The sequence below is a fragment of the Numenius arquata genome, chromosome 5 (genome assembly GCF_964106895.1).
Source record: "Numenius arquata chromosome 5, bNumArq3.hap1.1, whole genome shotgun sequence".
Taxonomy (NCBI): Eukaryota; Metazoa; Chordata; class Aves; order Charadriiformes; family Scolopacidae; genus Numenius; species Numenius arquata.
In genome coordinates, this window is record NC_133580.1 from 45,163,346 (window position 1) to 45,178,232 (window position 14,887).

Sequence of the window (14,887 nt, forward strand, 5' to 3'; positions counted from 1 at the left end):
GGGGAATCTCTTGGCCTACAAGCACTAGTGTTATGCACCAGGCTTCAGTTTTGCTCTATTGCAGGAGAGGAGCTGATGTGTTTCGCTGTTGGTGTGACTCTTACTGGTGTTTGTAATGTCAGTGTTGAGGGAACTGGATCTGTTTAGCAGCTGCTATTTCTGCACAAGCAGAATAATGCCTTCTTTCTACTGCAGGCTCAGATGGAGCAGCATCCAGTTACCAAGTCAAACAGCTGGAAGAGCAAAATGCGAGACTCAAGGAAGCTCTTGTAAGGTAGGAGACCATTTGTGATCCCCGAAGGCTGGGATGCTGCCGACGAAGTTGCTTCCTGTGAGAGCCCATGCTGTCTTGGTCTAATATGAGTTTGTGTCAGAGCACTGATCCAAATACTTCTTTTCCAGAGCAGCTGATATGACACTTGCTAGCTGGTCTTGGTTTGTTTCTGAGCTCCAGTGCTCCTGTAAGCATGCAACAGAAGAGGGAGAATCTCTTATCACTGGAGACCAATGCAGATCAGAAAAAAAATGAAGCCACTTCAGAAAGCTTCTGTATTTCAGTTCTCTGTGTATGCAGTGCTCTGCTTCTGCAGCACAGCTGCAGGTTTATTCAAGCATCCTGTAGAGGCCAGTTCTCCCAGATACCTGAAGCAGGACCTGCACAGGAGGTTTCTTGAGCCCGCTCAGCGCTGGCACCTGGTTGTTGCCTTTCCCTGGGCAAGCCCATCTGCCAGGTCTTGGGGCTTTTCTTTCTGGAAGCCACGTGTTTTAGCCTAGAGGTTCAGATGGGGTCCCTCTGGTAACCACACCACTGCCCGCTGTCCCACCTCACTCCTCCCGTGTGGCTGTGGGTCAGTGTGCGCAGGGTGCTGTGTTGCCCTTGGTGCAGAGAACAGCCTGTGCTTAAAGACAGTTATTCCTGTAGGCCAGGAACAGGTGGAGGGTGTGGAAGCATCCCCTCCTGATAGGAAACACAAGAAACTGCCTTGCAAGGACTTCCAAACCAGTGCTTGTTTGGGGTGAGAGGTACTAAGAAGGTCCGAGTGAAAAGAGCTCCCAGCACTTGCACTCCCTGGGCAGAGCCACTTTGCGGCTGTTAGCAGAGCTGTTCACACAGGGGCTTCAATATAGACATAAGCAAAGCTCTGTTCTTTGTGCATGACAAAATGCCTTTCCTTGCCTGTGCTTTGTCTTTTTTCTGCTGCTGACCTTCTCTTCTACATTGTGAAAGGCTGTGAATGTGACTTATTTTTCTTTGCTCACTGGGTTCTTCCTTTCTCTGCTTTAGCCTGTCCTATTTACAGCTATTCTTTCCCACCTGTCTCACTTGTCCTCTCTGTCGTCTGTTTTTCTACATTCTCCTTTTCTGTTCTCTCCATCCCCTATCGCTCTCATTCTTTCAAAGGAAGGTGCTGTCTCAGGCACCGATTCACCCCAATCCCTTGCTGTTAATGAGCTGTTCTCTAGGGACACTCACTGCTCATGTCCCCACCAGGGAGGGGCTGCCAGAGCCTCCAAAGGAGCTCTGCTCATGCTGCCGATGGGCAGCCAGTACCAGCAAGGGCAGGGGGTCTGGACTCTGCTGGTGCCCACCAAGACCAGTGACTGGGAAGGGAACAGCTTCTCTTGGTCTGGTACCTGGGCCTCTTCTGAGCTTGTGATGAGTCTGGTTGCTCTCTCAAAGGATGCGGGACTTGTCTGCATCAGAGAAGCAGGAACATGTGAAGCTTCAGAAGCAAATGGAGAAGAAAAACACAGAACTGGAGTCCCTGCGTCAGCAGAGGGAGAAGCTTCAGGAGGAGGTGAAGCAGGCAGAGAAAACGGTTGATGAGCTAAAGGAGCAGGTGAGTCCACTGGGGGAAGGATAGGTGGGGAGGGGAAGTTTGGAGCCATTTAGGGCATTGACCAACTGCTGTCAGGCAAGCTTGGGCCACCTCCTGGCACAGAGCACTTTGTCAGTCGCTCTAGGAGAGCCACACTCGGTGATACGTCAGCAGGAACTAATCCTTCTGGGTCCATGTGCAAAAGCAAACTCTGTTCCAGCAGTGGAACTGGCTCTTGAACATAGGACACGGATGGTGTGTCCTGCTTTCCAAAGCTGGTCTGTGATTGCTGCTTGTTCAGTGCTGAGCCATCACATCTTCCATGAGGCTTGTTCCTGGCCAGGCTAAGACATCAGGCTGCAGGTGTGAGGCAGCCATTAAGAAGCCCCCAGGAGGGATCTACATTCACTGCAGAGCAGCCTGTGCAATTCCTCTGAACTGCTGTTCTGGAGGGACACTGACCTCATGCACTCTGAGCATTAGCCTGAGTTACGTAGAAGGTGGGCTGCTAGCAGAGGTGATGCTTCTTCATGCGAAGAGACTGAAAATGCCCATTCCTCCATTAGTACTGTAAGCGTATAACCACTCACCTGGGGTCCTCAGGGAGGACAGAGAGCTTGGAAAGCACTGTCACTAGTCTGTGAAGGCTCAACATGAAGGTCAGCATCATTTACGGTGACCTGAAACTATTCAGCCTTGTGCCCTGATGCTGCAGCTAAGGAGCCAGTAACAACTCTAAGAGCCAAAGTCAAGCATCTCTTCTTGTGGTCTTCCTCCCGGGGCAGCTGGCTGTTCTGGTTTGAGCTGTTTGCTCACCTGAGGGGTGCAGCTCTTCTCTGCTATCAGGAGGGAGCTTATGCACTATCCGACAAACCCTCATCCCAGGATGGGGAGGTGAATTTATCAGCCACGTTCCACATCTTGACAGAGTGATCCCATAGTGGTATAAAAGGACTTTTGAGCTGCTTGCTGCAGCGTGTTGAGCTCCAGGTTGGAGTGTGATGTGGCGTGTGCTTGCAGGTGGATGCTGCTTTAGGTGCTGAAGAGATGGTGGAGACTCTAACAGAGAGAAACCTAGACCTGGAGGAGAAGGTCCGGGAGCTGCGTGAGACTGTTGGGGACCTGGTAAGATGGACTCCTCTGGAGTAAGGGCTGGTACTGGAGGGCTTGCACCGCTTCCTGGGGTGGGGATGGGCTGATGTGAGGTGCTGGTCCAGTAGTGCCAAAGGGGACTGGGGAACCTCTCTATGGGCATTGCACTTGGTGCTGCTTCCGAGTGGTGCACCCTTCTGCTCTGCAGAATATGCCCCTTATGCCCCAGGGTGCCCCTCTGTTCTGAAAATGCCCAAGTGCCCTCACTTGCTCATCTGTGGTGTAACTGTGTCCCATGCTGCCTCCTCCTTGCCAGGAAGCCATGAACGAGATGAACGATGAGCTGCAGGAAAATGCCCGTGAGACAGAGCTGGAGTTACGGGAACAGCTGGATATGGCAACGGCACGGGTCCGTGAGGCAGAGAAGCGTGTGGAGGCTGCACAGGAGACCGTGGCTGACTACCAGCAGACCATCAAAAAATACAGAGAGCTGACTGCACACCTTCAGGTGCGACCCTTCGTGTCCCCTCCATGGCAGCAGGGCAGTTCTCACTGGAGCTGTGCTCCTCTGGGACCCCACTTCAGTGACAAGGAGACCGAGCAGAGCGTTCCCAGAGGAGATGGGCAGGGACAGCACGCTGCCTCCTGCCCTCATGGGAGAGGGGAAGAACACAGATGGCTGATGCTTGGACAGTGGGTTCCTAATTGAGCTTTCCTGGGGAACTCCAGCAGTGCCAGACCTGCACGTGCTTCTCATGACCTCTGTCAGCCCTGCCTGTCCTTCTGCCTGTATCCAGATGGGGCTTGCTGGCAGAGCCCCTGCTGAAGTCAGCACTGTAAAATACTTCTGAACACATGGCTGTTTCAGCCTTTTATCACCCTGTGCTGCTTGTGCTGCTTGTGCTCCAGTCTTGGGAACTGAGTCCTGGAAGAGACAGAGTAGTGTGGAGTTGTTCCAGGACTGGGCTTAGTTCTCCTGGGCTTTGCTGGCAGTGAGAGGAGATGGGTAATGAGTCTGTGTGGATTCCTTGGCTTTAATACAGCATGTGGTCAGCCAAGAATTTGGAAAGCACTTGCATTCCTCTTCCTTACTTGCATCCACCATTGTGCATGTTGCACAATGAGACCCCGGTGCTCCCCCCACCCTCCCCGAGGTGCTGGTTTTCTGTATGTCTCATCACAGCTTCTTTTTGTGCTCAGGACGTGAACCGAGAACTCATGAGTCAGCAAGAAGCATCTGCCGAGAAACAGCAGCAGCCTCCTCCCGAGATGTTTGACTTCAAGATTAAATTTGCAGAGACAAAAGCCCACGCTAAGGTAGGGCCAGCACGAGAGCTGGGCACCGGGTGTGTGACCTTAACAGGGTGCATTCGTTCCCATGTGCGAGGCTCCTGAAGCAGTGGCACCGAGGCATGGCAGTGCCAGTCTCGGTGTGGGTATTCCCCATGTGGTGGGCCTGACCCTGGGATATGGCTCTCGGAGTTGGCCCGTGGTGCTCGTGCCAGCCCTGGAAACAGGCTGAGGCGACTGTCAGGATGTTTCTCTCTCCCAAGAGAAACATCAGAGTTCAAATACTGCTGTGGAAAAAGGGATGTTTTCTTGTGAAAGAGCGTGCTCAGAGCTGACAATGTAAGCATTGTTTTTATCACCCTGTGAACGCTGGCTGGAAAGAAAGAATGCTTGTGAGCACAGATACATGGTGTACTCTGTACATGGGGTTGGACCAGAGTCCGGACCAGTCCCTGGGCACATCTGCAGAGCACTGGTTGTTCATAATAAGAAATGTTTCTTGTGACAGCCAGGGAGTGAGGTGTTAGCTGTGTCCCAGGAGGAAAGAGGTTCTGATTTTTTAAAACGCTGGGATGCGCTGGTGTGGGGAGGGGACTGAGCAGACTCCCTTGACCATGTGTCTCCTGCAGGCCATCGAGATGGAGCTGCGCCAAATGGAGGTGCAGCAGGCCAACCGGCACGTTTCCCTCCTCACCTCCTTCATGCCCGACAGCTTCCTGCGCCACGGAGGGGACCATGACTGCGTCCTGGTGCTACTGCTCATCCCTCGGCTCATCTGCAAGGTGGGATGGGTGCCTCAGCTCCTGCCTGCCTCAGGGGGTTAGGCCTTGACAAGAGCTTGTGTTAATTCTTCCTTTGAAGCTTGGAGCTGGAGCTATCTCCTGAGCTGGGCTGATGCGGCTTTGAGTGTCGTCTTCAAACCCACTGTGCCACTTGGGCTAACCAGGAGTCAGTGGCTGTGCCATAGCTCTGTGGGAAATACAGCTTTTCTTTCTGTCCCAGTTGAATTTGGGATTTTGAATGTTTACTTACTTGAGAACTTTCAAAATTGTCTGGGAGGAGGAGGAAGGAAGCAGGAGTCCCTGCCTGCAGGTGGTGGTAGGTCAGTGGTTGGAGCACTCAGCTGTGGTACTGATGGGTCAAGCCTGCCAGTTTGGGCAGGGCAGGAGTGTGAACCTCTGTGTCTTGCAGCATTGACCAGGGCGTTGGTGCTCTGCTGTCCTGCGTATTCCCCTTCTGGACTGCAGAGACCTTTCCCAGGAAAGCTTTCTTTTTGGGGGTGTGGGGGAGTATTTGGATGGTTTATGGCTAAGCAGAACAGATCAGAGCAAGCGTAGGAAGACTCTGAAGGTTTGCCCTATTCCCCAACAGGCTGAGCTGATCAGCAAACAGGCTCAGGAGAAGTTTGATCTGAATGAAAACTGCGCAGAGCGCACCGGCCTCAGGGGCGCTGCAGGGGAGCAGCTGAGCTTTGCTGCCGGGCTGGTCTATTCCCTGAGCCTCCTGCAGGCTACGCTGCACAAATACGAACAGTGAGTATCCAGCCCTTCTCCTTGCCCTTGATTCCCACCCACCTCACTGTCTGGAAGCACAGAGGACCTCTGCAGCCTTGGAGCAGGGCCTGCTCCCTCTGGAATTAAAGATATTTTGGCAGCTAGCCTGGGAGAAGGCTGAGGGATCCCATTTGTTGTCTTGTGATAGGGGTATTCACTTCCCCTGTAACTCCTTCCTTGTTTTCCTCCCAAGAAACGTGCAGGGTTTCAATTCTGTAGCACATGTTGCTCATTCTTCAGCTGTGACTGTGTCTTGAGGCCAGAAGTAGCCTTGCTGCACTCATTTTTCCATTTGTCCTTCCAGGAGATGCATCACAGCCTCTTGCTGAGCTTGATTGCATCTAGGGTTGGCTCTGGGCTTCAGTCCCCAAGAGCAGGCTCTCCCCTGCAGCCCAGTGCCCTCTTCTATGAGTGTCCAGGGCTTAGTCCTGTATGGAAGGTTTCATGGGGTGTCAGCCTGAATGCTTGATCAGTGTGAGCCCGTCGCTGGGCAGGGCCCTGACAGCACTACGGAGCCAGGGTTTTCCTCGGAGACGGGGAAATAACTTTGGGCACCAAAACGGCTGTGGCTGGGGAGGGTACTTGCCTTGAGGCTTGCTGGGCTTGCTCCCAGGAAAGTAGCTCAGTTTTGAAACAGGACACTGAAAGATCCCTTTGCTCCTGCACCAGTATGGCTGATGAACTTGTAGAGTCTCCTCCTGCCTCCAGCACTGACTTCTGGCTTAGAGACTTGAGCTTTTCTGTTCTGGGGCTCCCTTTCCTGTAAGTTCCAGGCAGCCGATCTCATGCCCTGTTTTTCCACAGATGTTTTGACCTTTGTTAACCACTCTGTAGCTAAGGGGGTCCAGCTGGTGGTCCCAGGAATTTCCAGTGGTCTAAGATTGGCACCCAGAAGCAAAGCCCTGTATTGATGCTGTCTGGAGCATGTGCCTGTCCCAGCCAAGCCGGCTGTACCTGTGTTCCCCTGCCAGGGCCCTGAACAAATGCAGTGTGGAAGTGTATAAGAAGGTGGGGATGCTGTACCCCGAGATGAGTGTCCACGAGCGCTCGCTGGACTTCCTGATCGAGCTGCTGCACAAGGACCAGCTGGATGAGACGGTCAACGTGGAGCCGCTGACCAAAGCCATCAAGTACTACCAGGTGGGTCTGCATGCCACGGCTGGAAATCGTGCCCTTGGATATGTCGTTCATGTGGCACATGGATAAGCTGTGAATAATAATTGGTAGCGCTTTCCTTTGGATGTTTTTCACCTCTGGAGCATGCAGGACTTGAGCCTGTGAGTGTGTCACTTGGGGGCTGTGCTCTCTCTCCCTGGGAGGACACAGGCAAAACGGATGCGGTTCTCCCATCCTTGGTTTCTGTACCTCTGTGCTGCAGGTCAAAGGTTAATTGCTCTTTCAAAGGGCAAAGTGTTCAGAAGGGATCTGGTGGGGGTCACCACAAGAGTTTTCACTTCTAATTAAAAATCAGGCTAAATCCTTAACGTTTAGAGCGTTTTGTTATGTAATTCCTCATTTGGTTGATTTGCTTGGATGCGTGGAAACATTTGAAAGGTGCTGATCTCTGCTGGTTTCTCTCCGCCTAGCACCTGTACAGCATCCACCTGGCTGACCAGGCTGAAGACTGCACCATGCAGCTGGCTGACCACATTAAGGTGAAGTGGCGAAAAATAACCCGACTCTTTCCTTGTTGCATGTTTTTTGCCTTTTGCCTTTCTGCTCCCTGCTGAGATGGTTTTGTGAGTTGAAGTGCCTCTTCTTCCTCTCTCCCCGTTGCAGTCACTTTTCCCCAGCTCCCGCTGCCAGTGGTGGCACAGAGGTGATGTGGGCTCCCAGGTCAGGGAAGGGCAAAGAAGGTATTGGGGCCATTAGCCTTGCAGACATCTGGGTAGAAAGAAAAGAGCAGCAAGGAGAGTGTGGAGAATGTAGTGTCTAAGAGGGAGTGTTATACTGCCCTGAGCTGCTAAGGGAAGCTCAGTGTCCTGTACCCCACAGAGTAAAATAAAAGTTGACTGAATGCCTCAGCCTGTTTTCCTGCTCCTGTAAATCCTGGAATTGTGTGCAGAGGGTCTGTCCTGAAACACCCAAGGCCAAATCCCCAGTTTGCCCTAGAGCAGCTCTTGCCTGGTCTCTGCTTTGTCTTGAGCTGACAGTTGTCTCTGTGTTTCTCTCTGCAGTTCACCCAGAGTGCCTTGGACTGCATGGGGGTGGAGGTGTGCCGGCTCCGATCCTTCCTCCAGGTAGGATGTGCCCAAGCTGGCTCTGCACGGTTGTGGCGAGGGTTTGTGCTGGGTTCCCCTTGCTGATGATCCCTCTGTCAGTTTTTCTGAGGTCCTTTCTCTGCACCCCAGGCTGGGCAGGAGGCGTCCGACCTCGCCATCCTCCTCAAGGACCTGGAGACCTCGTGCAGTGACATTCGCCAGTTCTGCAAGAAGATCAGGCGCCGCATGCCTGGGACGGATGCTCCGGGTATCCCTGCGGCACTGGGCTTCGGGCAGCAGGTGAGCTGGCTGGCAGAGCAGAGCACCCTACCAATGCCCAGCACGGGGCTGTCTTAGCCACTTACTGGGAGCTGTGGGCCGTACTGGGTTCGCACCAAATGCTGATAGATCACTGCTGTCCTTGCTGGCTCCAGGGAGGGAACATGCTGGTGTGCAGTGCCCAGCTTAAGGAGCAGCAGCCCACTGCTCAAGCAGGGGAAAATGGTGTGAGCCGAGATAAGAATTGGTGTCTCTGGGCTTTGTGTTTCTAGTTGGGACGGAGACATGAACTTCTTAACCTAATCTTCTCCAGCCTTGAGTTTCTTTCTATCTTTTTATCTATCTTTCTTCTCTTTCTACCGTCCCATCTTCCTAGTGATGCTTCATAAGCAAGTTAAAATCTCAATACCTTCACAGTAGGGTGAGGCAAGTGTTGTGCAGCCAGGAGCTTCTCCAGTGCCTGGGAAGCGAGCTGGAAAGAACCCTGTTTGTCTCTGTCTTTCCCAACCATCCCGTTTCTGCCCGACTTTCAGGTGTCGGACACGCTGCTGGACTGCCGCAAGCACCTGACGTGGGTGGTGGCCGTGCTGCAGGAGGTGGCTGCTGCTGGGGCACAGATGATTGCTCCTCTGGCGGAGAACGAGGGGCTGCTGGCAGTGAAGCTGGAGGATCTGGCCTTCAAAGCGAGCGAGCAGGTGGGAAACCCCCTTCTCAACTGCCCCTTGTTCCTTGCTGCAGCAGGGTAAAGGCAGGACCCTTCGTCACTCCAGCCCGTGAGCAGCTCTGGAGCCTTGAGGAGGCTGGGAATGAACTCTGGGAATATGGCCAGGGAATGCCAAAATGTGGATGGCTTTGTGGTTCCCTGCTGTGTGCTGTCCTTGCTCTGCCAAGGGAGCAGTGCTTCTCAAAGGGAGAAGGGCTTCTCTACCAAAGGGACTATGGTTTCTCAAGGCTTATGGCACGTTTTGGGGAGTTGGGAGGGGGCTGTAACGGTGGCTGTGACTCAACCCAGGGTCACCTGCCACTTTCTTCCCATCCTTTGCAGATCTATGGCACACAGGGCATCAACCCCTATGAGTGTCTGCGTCAGTCCTGCAGCATCCTCATCGCGACCATGAACAAGATGGCCACAGCTATGCAGGAGGGAGAATACGACGCGGATAGGCCACAGACCAAGGTGGGCTTCAACCATGGCCGGAGTCTCGGGCAGAGCTGGAGCATCTGAGCCACTCTGTAGTCTCCCACAGTCCTGCTGCTGCCTCCCCTGGCAGGAGACATCCTCTGGGTGTGTTGGGGAGCGGGCAGTGAGCTGGGGAGATGCAGCAGTTACCTGCAGGATTCAGGGAGGCCAGGAATGGTCCCCCTCTTGCTGTGTGGTCTCATCTGCAATTACTGGAATTCTTCTTTAAATACCAGTTTTGTATCTTGTTCCTCTGGTCTGTGTTGCAGCCCACCCCACCTGCTGACCTACGGGCAGCGGCACTTCGGGCAGAGATCACTGACGCTGAGGGGCTGGGGCTTAAGCTGGAGGACAGGGAGACAGTCATCAAAGAACTGAAAAAGTCTCTCAAGATCAAGGTAAGCTGTTCTTCGGTTTATCTCTGCTCTCCTGGCTGGTCAGCGAAGAGCTCTTTGTTGCTGTAGTGGTCATGTTCATGCTCCAGGTCACTTGTGGCCCATGGAACTGTCTAGAGTCCCAGCAAGATCTCCTCCTGGAAATATTGTTCCAGTTGTGAGGGAGGTGCCTCCCTGCCAGAGACTCTCCTGGCCTTTCCCTGATGATGTTCTGGGATGGGGTTTGTTGGTGATGGGTGCGTGTGTCTGAGTACCAAGCATATATGTGGGTAGGAGTTGCGATTTCTGCGCAGGCTCCCACCAGGTGTTGCAAGGAACTTTTCTTAGTGCCCACCATCCCCAGAGCCCTGGAGCTCTCTGATTTCTTTCCTGCCGCTCCCAGGGTGAGGAGCTCAGCGAAGCAAACGTGCGGCTCAGCCTCCTGGAGAAGAAACTGGACAGCGCGTCCAAGGATGCAGATGACCGTGTGGAAAAGATACAGACAAAGCTGGATGAGACCCAGACGCTGCTCAAAAAGAAAGAGAAGTAAGTGTGAGACACAGCTGCTGTTGGAGGGTCTCTGATGAGGATTGGACAGCCAGCAGTCCCCTGGGCTGGCTAGGAGGGTTTGTGGGTTAGTGGAAGGGGGTGTTAGTGGAGGATCCGCAGGGGAGCCAGCACATTTTAATGGTGCACAGCAGAGCACAGGCTGGTAGAGGAGCCCTGGGCAAGGTCCTGTTCAAATGCTCTTATGGAAAGGGCTGTTGTCTTGGCATGTTCTTACTACCATTGCTGTGCTCCAAGCGTCTCTTGCCACATGTGGTCTGTTGGCAGAGCAATCCTATGGACAAGCAGGGAGGTGCAACCTGCAGGGTAGAGGGAGGACTGTCTTGCAGTCGAAAAGCTGGGCAAAACAGCTAAGGAATGTTGGGTTCAATAAGGGTAAATACTTCCTTCATGTGCTATACCTCAATCTACAGTGGAGGCTGGTGGGGCTCTCGCTCCTGGAACAGCAGGTTTGTGCTGAAGCACAGCCGCATCAGTAGATACATGACAAAGCCAGGAGCTCTCAGGTCCTGGACTGCTTATCTCTTTTCTTCGGAGAAATGTCTCTGGTTACACCCATGACTCTGTGCGCTCTTCCCAGGGAGTTTGAGGAGACCATGGATGCTCTTCAGGCAGATATTGACCAACTGGAATCAGAGAAGGTGGAGCTGAAGCAGCGCTTGAACAACCAGTCGAAGCGCACCATTGAGGGTCTGCGTGGCGCCCCTGCCTCGGGAGTTGCCTCCATCGTGTCTGGCATTGCCGGAGGTGCGTAACCAGCATCCCAGAGTGCTAGAATGGTTCTGCAGCTGGTGTGGGGTATCTGCAGGCTGGAAAGGGAGCTGGGATGTTCTTCCCAATACAGAGTCCAGGAGCTGTGCAGGAGGGTGCCTTGCAGTGTCGGTGTAAAGCCCGCCAGGGAGGCAGTGCTGGAGCTGGTACTGCCGGCAGGAATGAGCAGCGCTTGAGAATGGTGCTCTAGCAGTCCACTGCTCTGCCTGCCCGGCCTTCTCGCACAGAGCCAGAGGCCCTGGCGTGGCCACAGGGGCGAGGGCAGGAGGTGTTTGGGTTGTAATGATGACTGGGGAGTGCAGAGAGCCTGCAGCTCCTCCCCAGCAGTGTCCAGCAGCGCCATGCTTGGGTGGGCAGGGCAGTGGTTGGCTCCTCTGTGGAGCCAGCCGAGGGTGTCCCTGCAGCTGGCTGGGGGGCCCTTGGTGTCAGGGCACCTTGCTCTGGCTGCCGTAGGAAGACAAGTGCTGGTACTACCTGGCTCAGCCCATGGGCTTGTCTTCCCACCAGGATGCTCTCATGGAGACCCAGTGGTCTGTGGCTGCCTGCTGGCATGTCCTTGTGCTACAGGCAGCACGTACCTCTGCTGCCATGCCTCTCCAGGGCACGGATGGGCTGTTTGGGCTCTGCTGCTCTGACCATGGCTGGCTCAGAGAATGAGACTTGATTTCCCTGTGCCTCTTGGGCTCTCCTGAAGCCCAGCAGCAAGGGGTGGGACGGGTGCTTGCTGAGGTTGCAGGTTCTCTTGCTGACTAGTAGGGGTGTTAGCGCTTTCCTTGTGACTCTGGAGGAAATGTCCTACAAAAAATGCCTGGTGGAAGGAGCAGGTCTTTGGTGTCTTTGTCATGTAGCTCTGGCTGTAGGTCAGTGTGTGACCTCCTGAACTGAGAGCTCAAGTGTCCTTTAGGACTGTGACCAGGGTGGCTGTGGAGCAGCCTGGCCCTCTGGCCCCAGCATCGCAGTGATTTGGTGGGTCCAGGATCCTGATCCTGGGTTGGGTAACACCTGAATGCAGCCTGGCTCCTGGAAGCAGCAGCTCCTGGCCCTTGTGGAGCTGCAGCCTCTCCCCGAGTCACTGTGGCCACGAGCTCTGGCTCTCAGGCATGCTGACAGCATGTTCTCGATCCTGAACAATGTGTGCGGCACTGTGAGCACTGTGCCAGCAACAGCCTGCTCACAAGCGCTGCGTTTTGGGGTGGGGGGGATCTGAGGGCACAGAGACCCCAGCTTTTTAGGGTGCAGCAGAGCAGTCTGCAGGAACTGCTCCTCCACCCCTGCACAGGGAGGCTGGGATGGAGCACCTTGGAGCAGGTCAGTGTGGATCACCATGCCTTCAGACCCACAGCAGGAGGTGGCTGTTGTGGGCTCTGGAAGAGCCGTGTTGTGGGTGCACGGGTGTCCTGCTTGGGTTGCTCACAGCCACACACATGGTTGGAGCTCACTGGCTCCTGGCTGGATCCTGCAGCAGCGGCACATGGAGTCTCGCTGCTCCCGGAGTCAGGGGACGGGGGTTGACACAGGACAGCCATGGGTGACCAGAGCTCCTCTGGCCATGGCTCCTCTCAGACTCAATCCTCAGCTTTAATTCTGCTTCTTCTTGTCTTTCCTCTGGCTCCTCTCCTTGTACTGCAGAGGAACAGCAGAGAGGTACAGTACTGCACCCCAGCATGCCAGTGCTCCCTGCCTCCTCCAGCCCCCAGAAGTGCATGCCGAGGGAGGACTGGTGTCCCAAGGCACCCAGCATGGCCCTGGGACAAGGCTTGGTTTGGGAGCAGGGGGAAGGACACAGGTCCTGCTCGAGGGCAGCGCTTGCCTTGAATACTGAGCCCCCTGTGGCACAGGGGAGCTCACGGCTGGTGCACTCCTGGGCAGCACTGGGAGTCCAGGAAGGGAGTGATGAGCATGAAACTGCTATGGGTGCAGAGTGGTGTGACTTCTGTGGTGGTGAGATGGATCCCCGAAGTGCCCAGAGCACAGCACAGCCCCACATCTTCAGGTTGTGGGTACCGGGAGTGCCTGGTGGCTGCAGAGGAGGTGTGGGGGGGTGAGGTGCTGCCCTGGCCAGCTGGCATCTTGGTCTGCTCTGTGAGAGCAGGATGGGAGGTGCCGCATGTTCGTGATGGCTCTGTCGGTGCCTGGGTGCACACAGGCAGATGCCGCTTCTCCCCACACTGCAGACACTTGTCCCTTTGCTGAGCCTGTCCGCATGTCCTGTGCCACTGTAGCAGTCCTGCCCCACGCTCGCATGTGACGGTCACTCACTCTGCTGCCCTTCATGCCCGTCTGCAGGTGTCGGTGCTGGCCAGGTGACAGGAGGTGGCTCAGGACCTGTCCAGGTGAAGGACTCGCCTCTTCTTCTCCAGCAAATCGATGCCCTGCAGCTTTCCATCAAGCACCTTAAGAACGAGAACAACCTGCTGAAGGTGAGGTGCGGGGAGGTGCCCGCAACACTGGGCAGGTCCCAGGGCTAAGACATGACTTATGTTGGGGGGTCGAGCAGGAGAAGGGGGGAGGCCAAGGTGTGGGGTGACTGGGGGGGGAGCGTGGTGCCATCACAAAGGGCAGGGCCATTGCCCTGGGGCTGGGCAGAGCAGCCTGAGGCTCCGGCTGCTGCCAGCACTGCCAGCGGTGATATACTCCCTCCAATGCCGCAGAGCAGCTCTGCCCTCCACGCTGGGGGTTTCCTTAGTGTCGGGGTTTAACTCCAGCCAGCAACTAGGATCATGCAGCCGTTCATTCACACCCCTCCCAGTAGGGTAGGGAGAACAGGGGGGAAAAAAAAGAGAAAAAAATCCCAACCTTGTGGGCTGAGATAAAGACAGTTTAACAGAACAGTAATGGAAGAGAAAATAATAATAATGATAATGGTAAAAGACTATACAAAATAAGTGATGCACCGCCCGATGATCAATTGCCCATCCCATCCCAAGCAGTGTTCACAGATTCCTGCCCACTCCCACGCCCCAGCCAACTCCCATTTATATACTGAGCATGATATTTATGGTATGGAGTATTCCCGTGGCCAGCTTGCCCTGTCTGTGCTCCCTCTCAGCTTCTCTGGGAAGCTGAAAAAAGTCCTTGACTTAATATAAAAATTCCTCAGCAACAAGTAAGCCTATATGCGTTATCAACTTTATTTTCATAGTAAATTCAAAACACAGCAGTTACTCTATCCCAGGTGAAATTAACTCTATCCCGGCTGAAACCGGGACACTTGGGAAAAGAAACAGGAGAATGGTGAGAGGTGTGTTGGGCTCTGCTTTACAGAGAGGGGCTCAGGGAAGAGCCCAGCTGGGTTACGGCTGTGCAGTTCCCATTCCCGCAGCAGGAGGCTTGGGCTCTTCCCTGGGACCACAGGAGCCCGAGGGAAGGGCCGTCCTGCAGTGCTGTGGCACTGCCCAGGGGTGTTCACCTTCCTCTGGCCACAGGCTCTTGGCTGGGGGCTTGTGTTGGGATGATTAGGGGTTTAGAACATCTCTCTTATGAGGAAAGGCTGAGGGACTTGGGTCATTTTAGTCTGGAGAAGAAAAGGCTGAGGGGGGATCTGATCAACGCCTGTAAATACTTAAAGGGTGGGTGTCATGAGGATGGGGCCAGTCTTTTTTCAGTGGTGCCCAGTGACGGGACAAGAGGTAATGGGCACAAACTTGAACATAGAATGTTCTATCTAAACACGAGGAGGAACTTCTTTGCTTTGAGGGTGGCAGAGCACTGGAACAGGCTTCCCAGAGAGGTGGTGGAGTCTCTGGAGACATTCAAAACC

At 54.4% G+C, this 14,887-nt stretch overlaps 1 protein-coding gene across 1 annotated transcript in view; it reads left to right on the top strand.

The window, feature by feature from the left end:
• The window catches only part of DCTN1 (dynactin subunit 1), an 83,329-nt gene that overhangs the window by 65,624 nt on the left and 2,818 nt on the right, over positions 1–14,887 (top strand). Inside the window, exons 9-26 of the mRNA XM_074147691.1 lie at positions 196–274; positions 1,682–1,841; positions 2,841–2,945; positions 3,229–3,420; positions 4,113–4,229; positions 4,832–4,984; positions 5,574–5,734; positions 6,727–6,895; positions 7,342–7,410; positions 7,933–7,995; positions 8,107–8,256; positions 8,769–8,930; positions 9,281–9,412; positions 9,685–9,813; positions 10,193–10,335; positions 10,937–11,103; positions 12,757–12,771; positions 13,414–13,547. Of these exons, the coding sequence (XP_074003792.1) occupies positions 196–274; positions 1,682–1,841; positions 2,841–2,945; positions 3,229–3,420; positions 4,113–4,229; positions 4,832–4,984; positions 5,574–5,734; positions 6,727–6,895; positions 7,342–7,410; positions 7,933–7,995; positions 8,107–8,256; positions 8,769–8,930; positions 9,281–9,412; positions 9,685–9,813; positions 10,193–10,335; positions 10,937–11,103; positions 12,757–12,771; positions 13,414–13,547 (2,300 nt within the window). The remainder of the gene's footprint in view (positions 1–195; positions 275–1,681; positions 1,842–2,840; positions 2,946–3,228; positions 3,421–4,112; positions 4,230–4,831; positions 4,985–5,573; positions 5,735–6,726; positions 6,896–7,341; positions 7,411–7,932; positions 7,996–8,106; positions 8,257–8,768; positions 8,931–9,280; positions 9,413–9,684; positions 9,814–10,192; positions 10,336–10,936; positions 11,104–12,756; positions 12,772–13,413; positions 13,548–14,887) is intronic.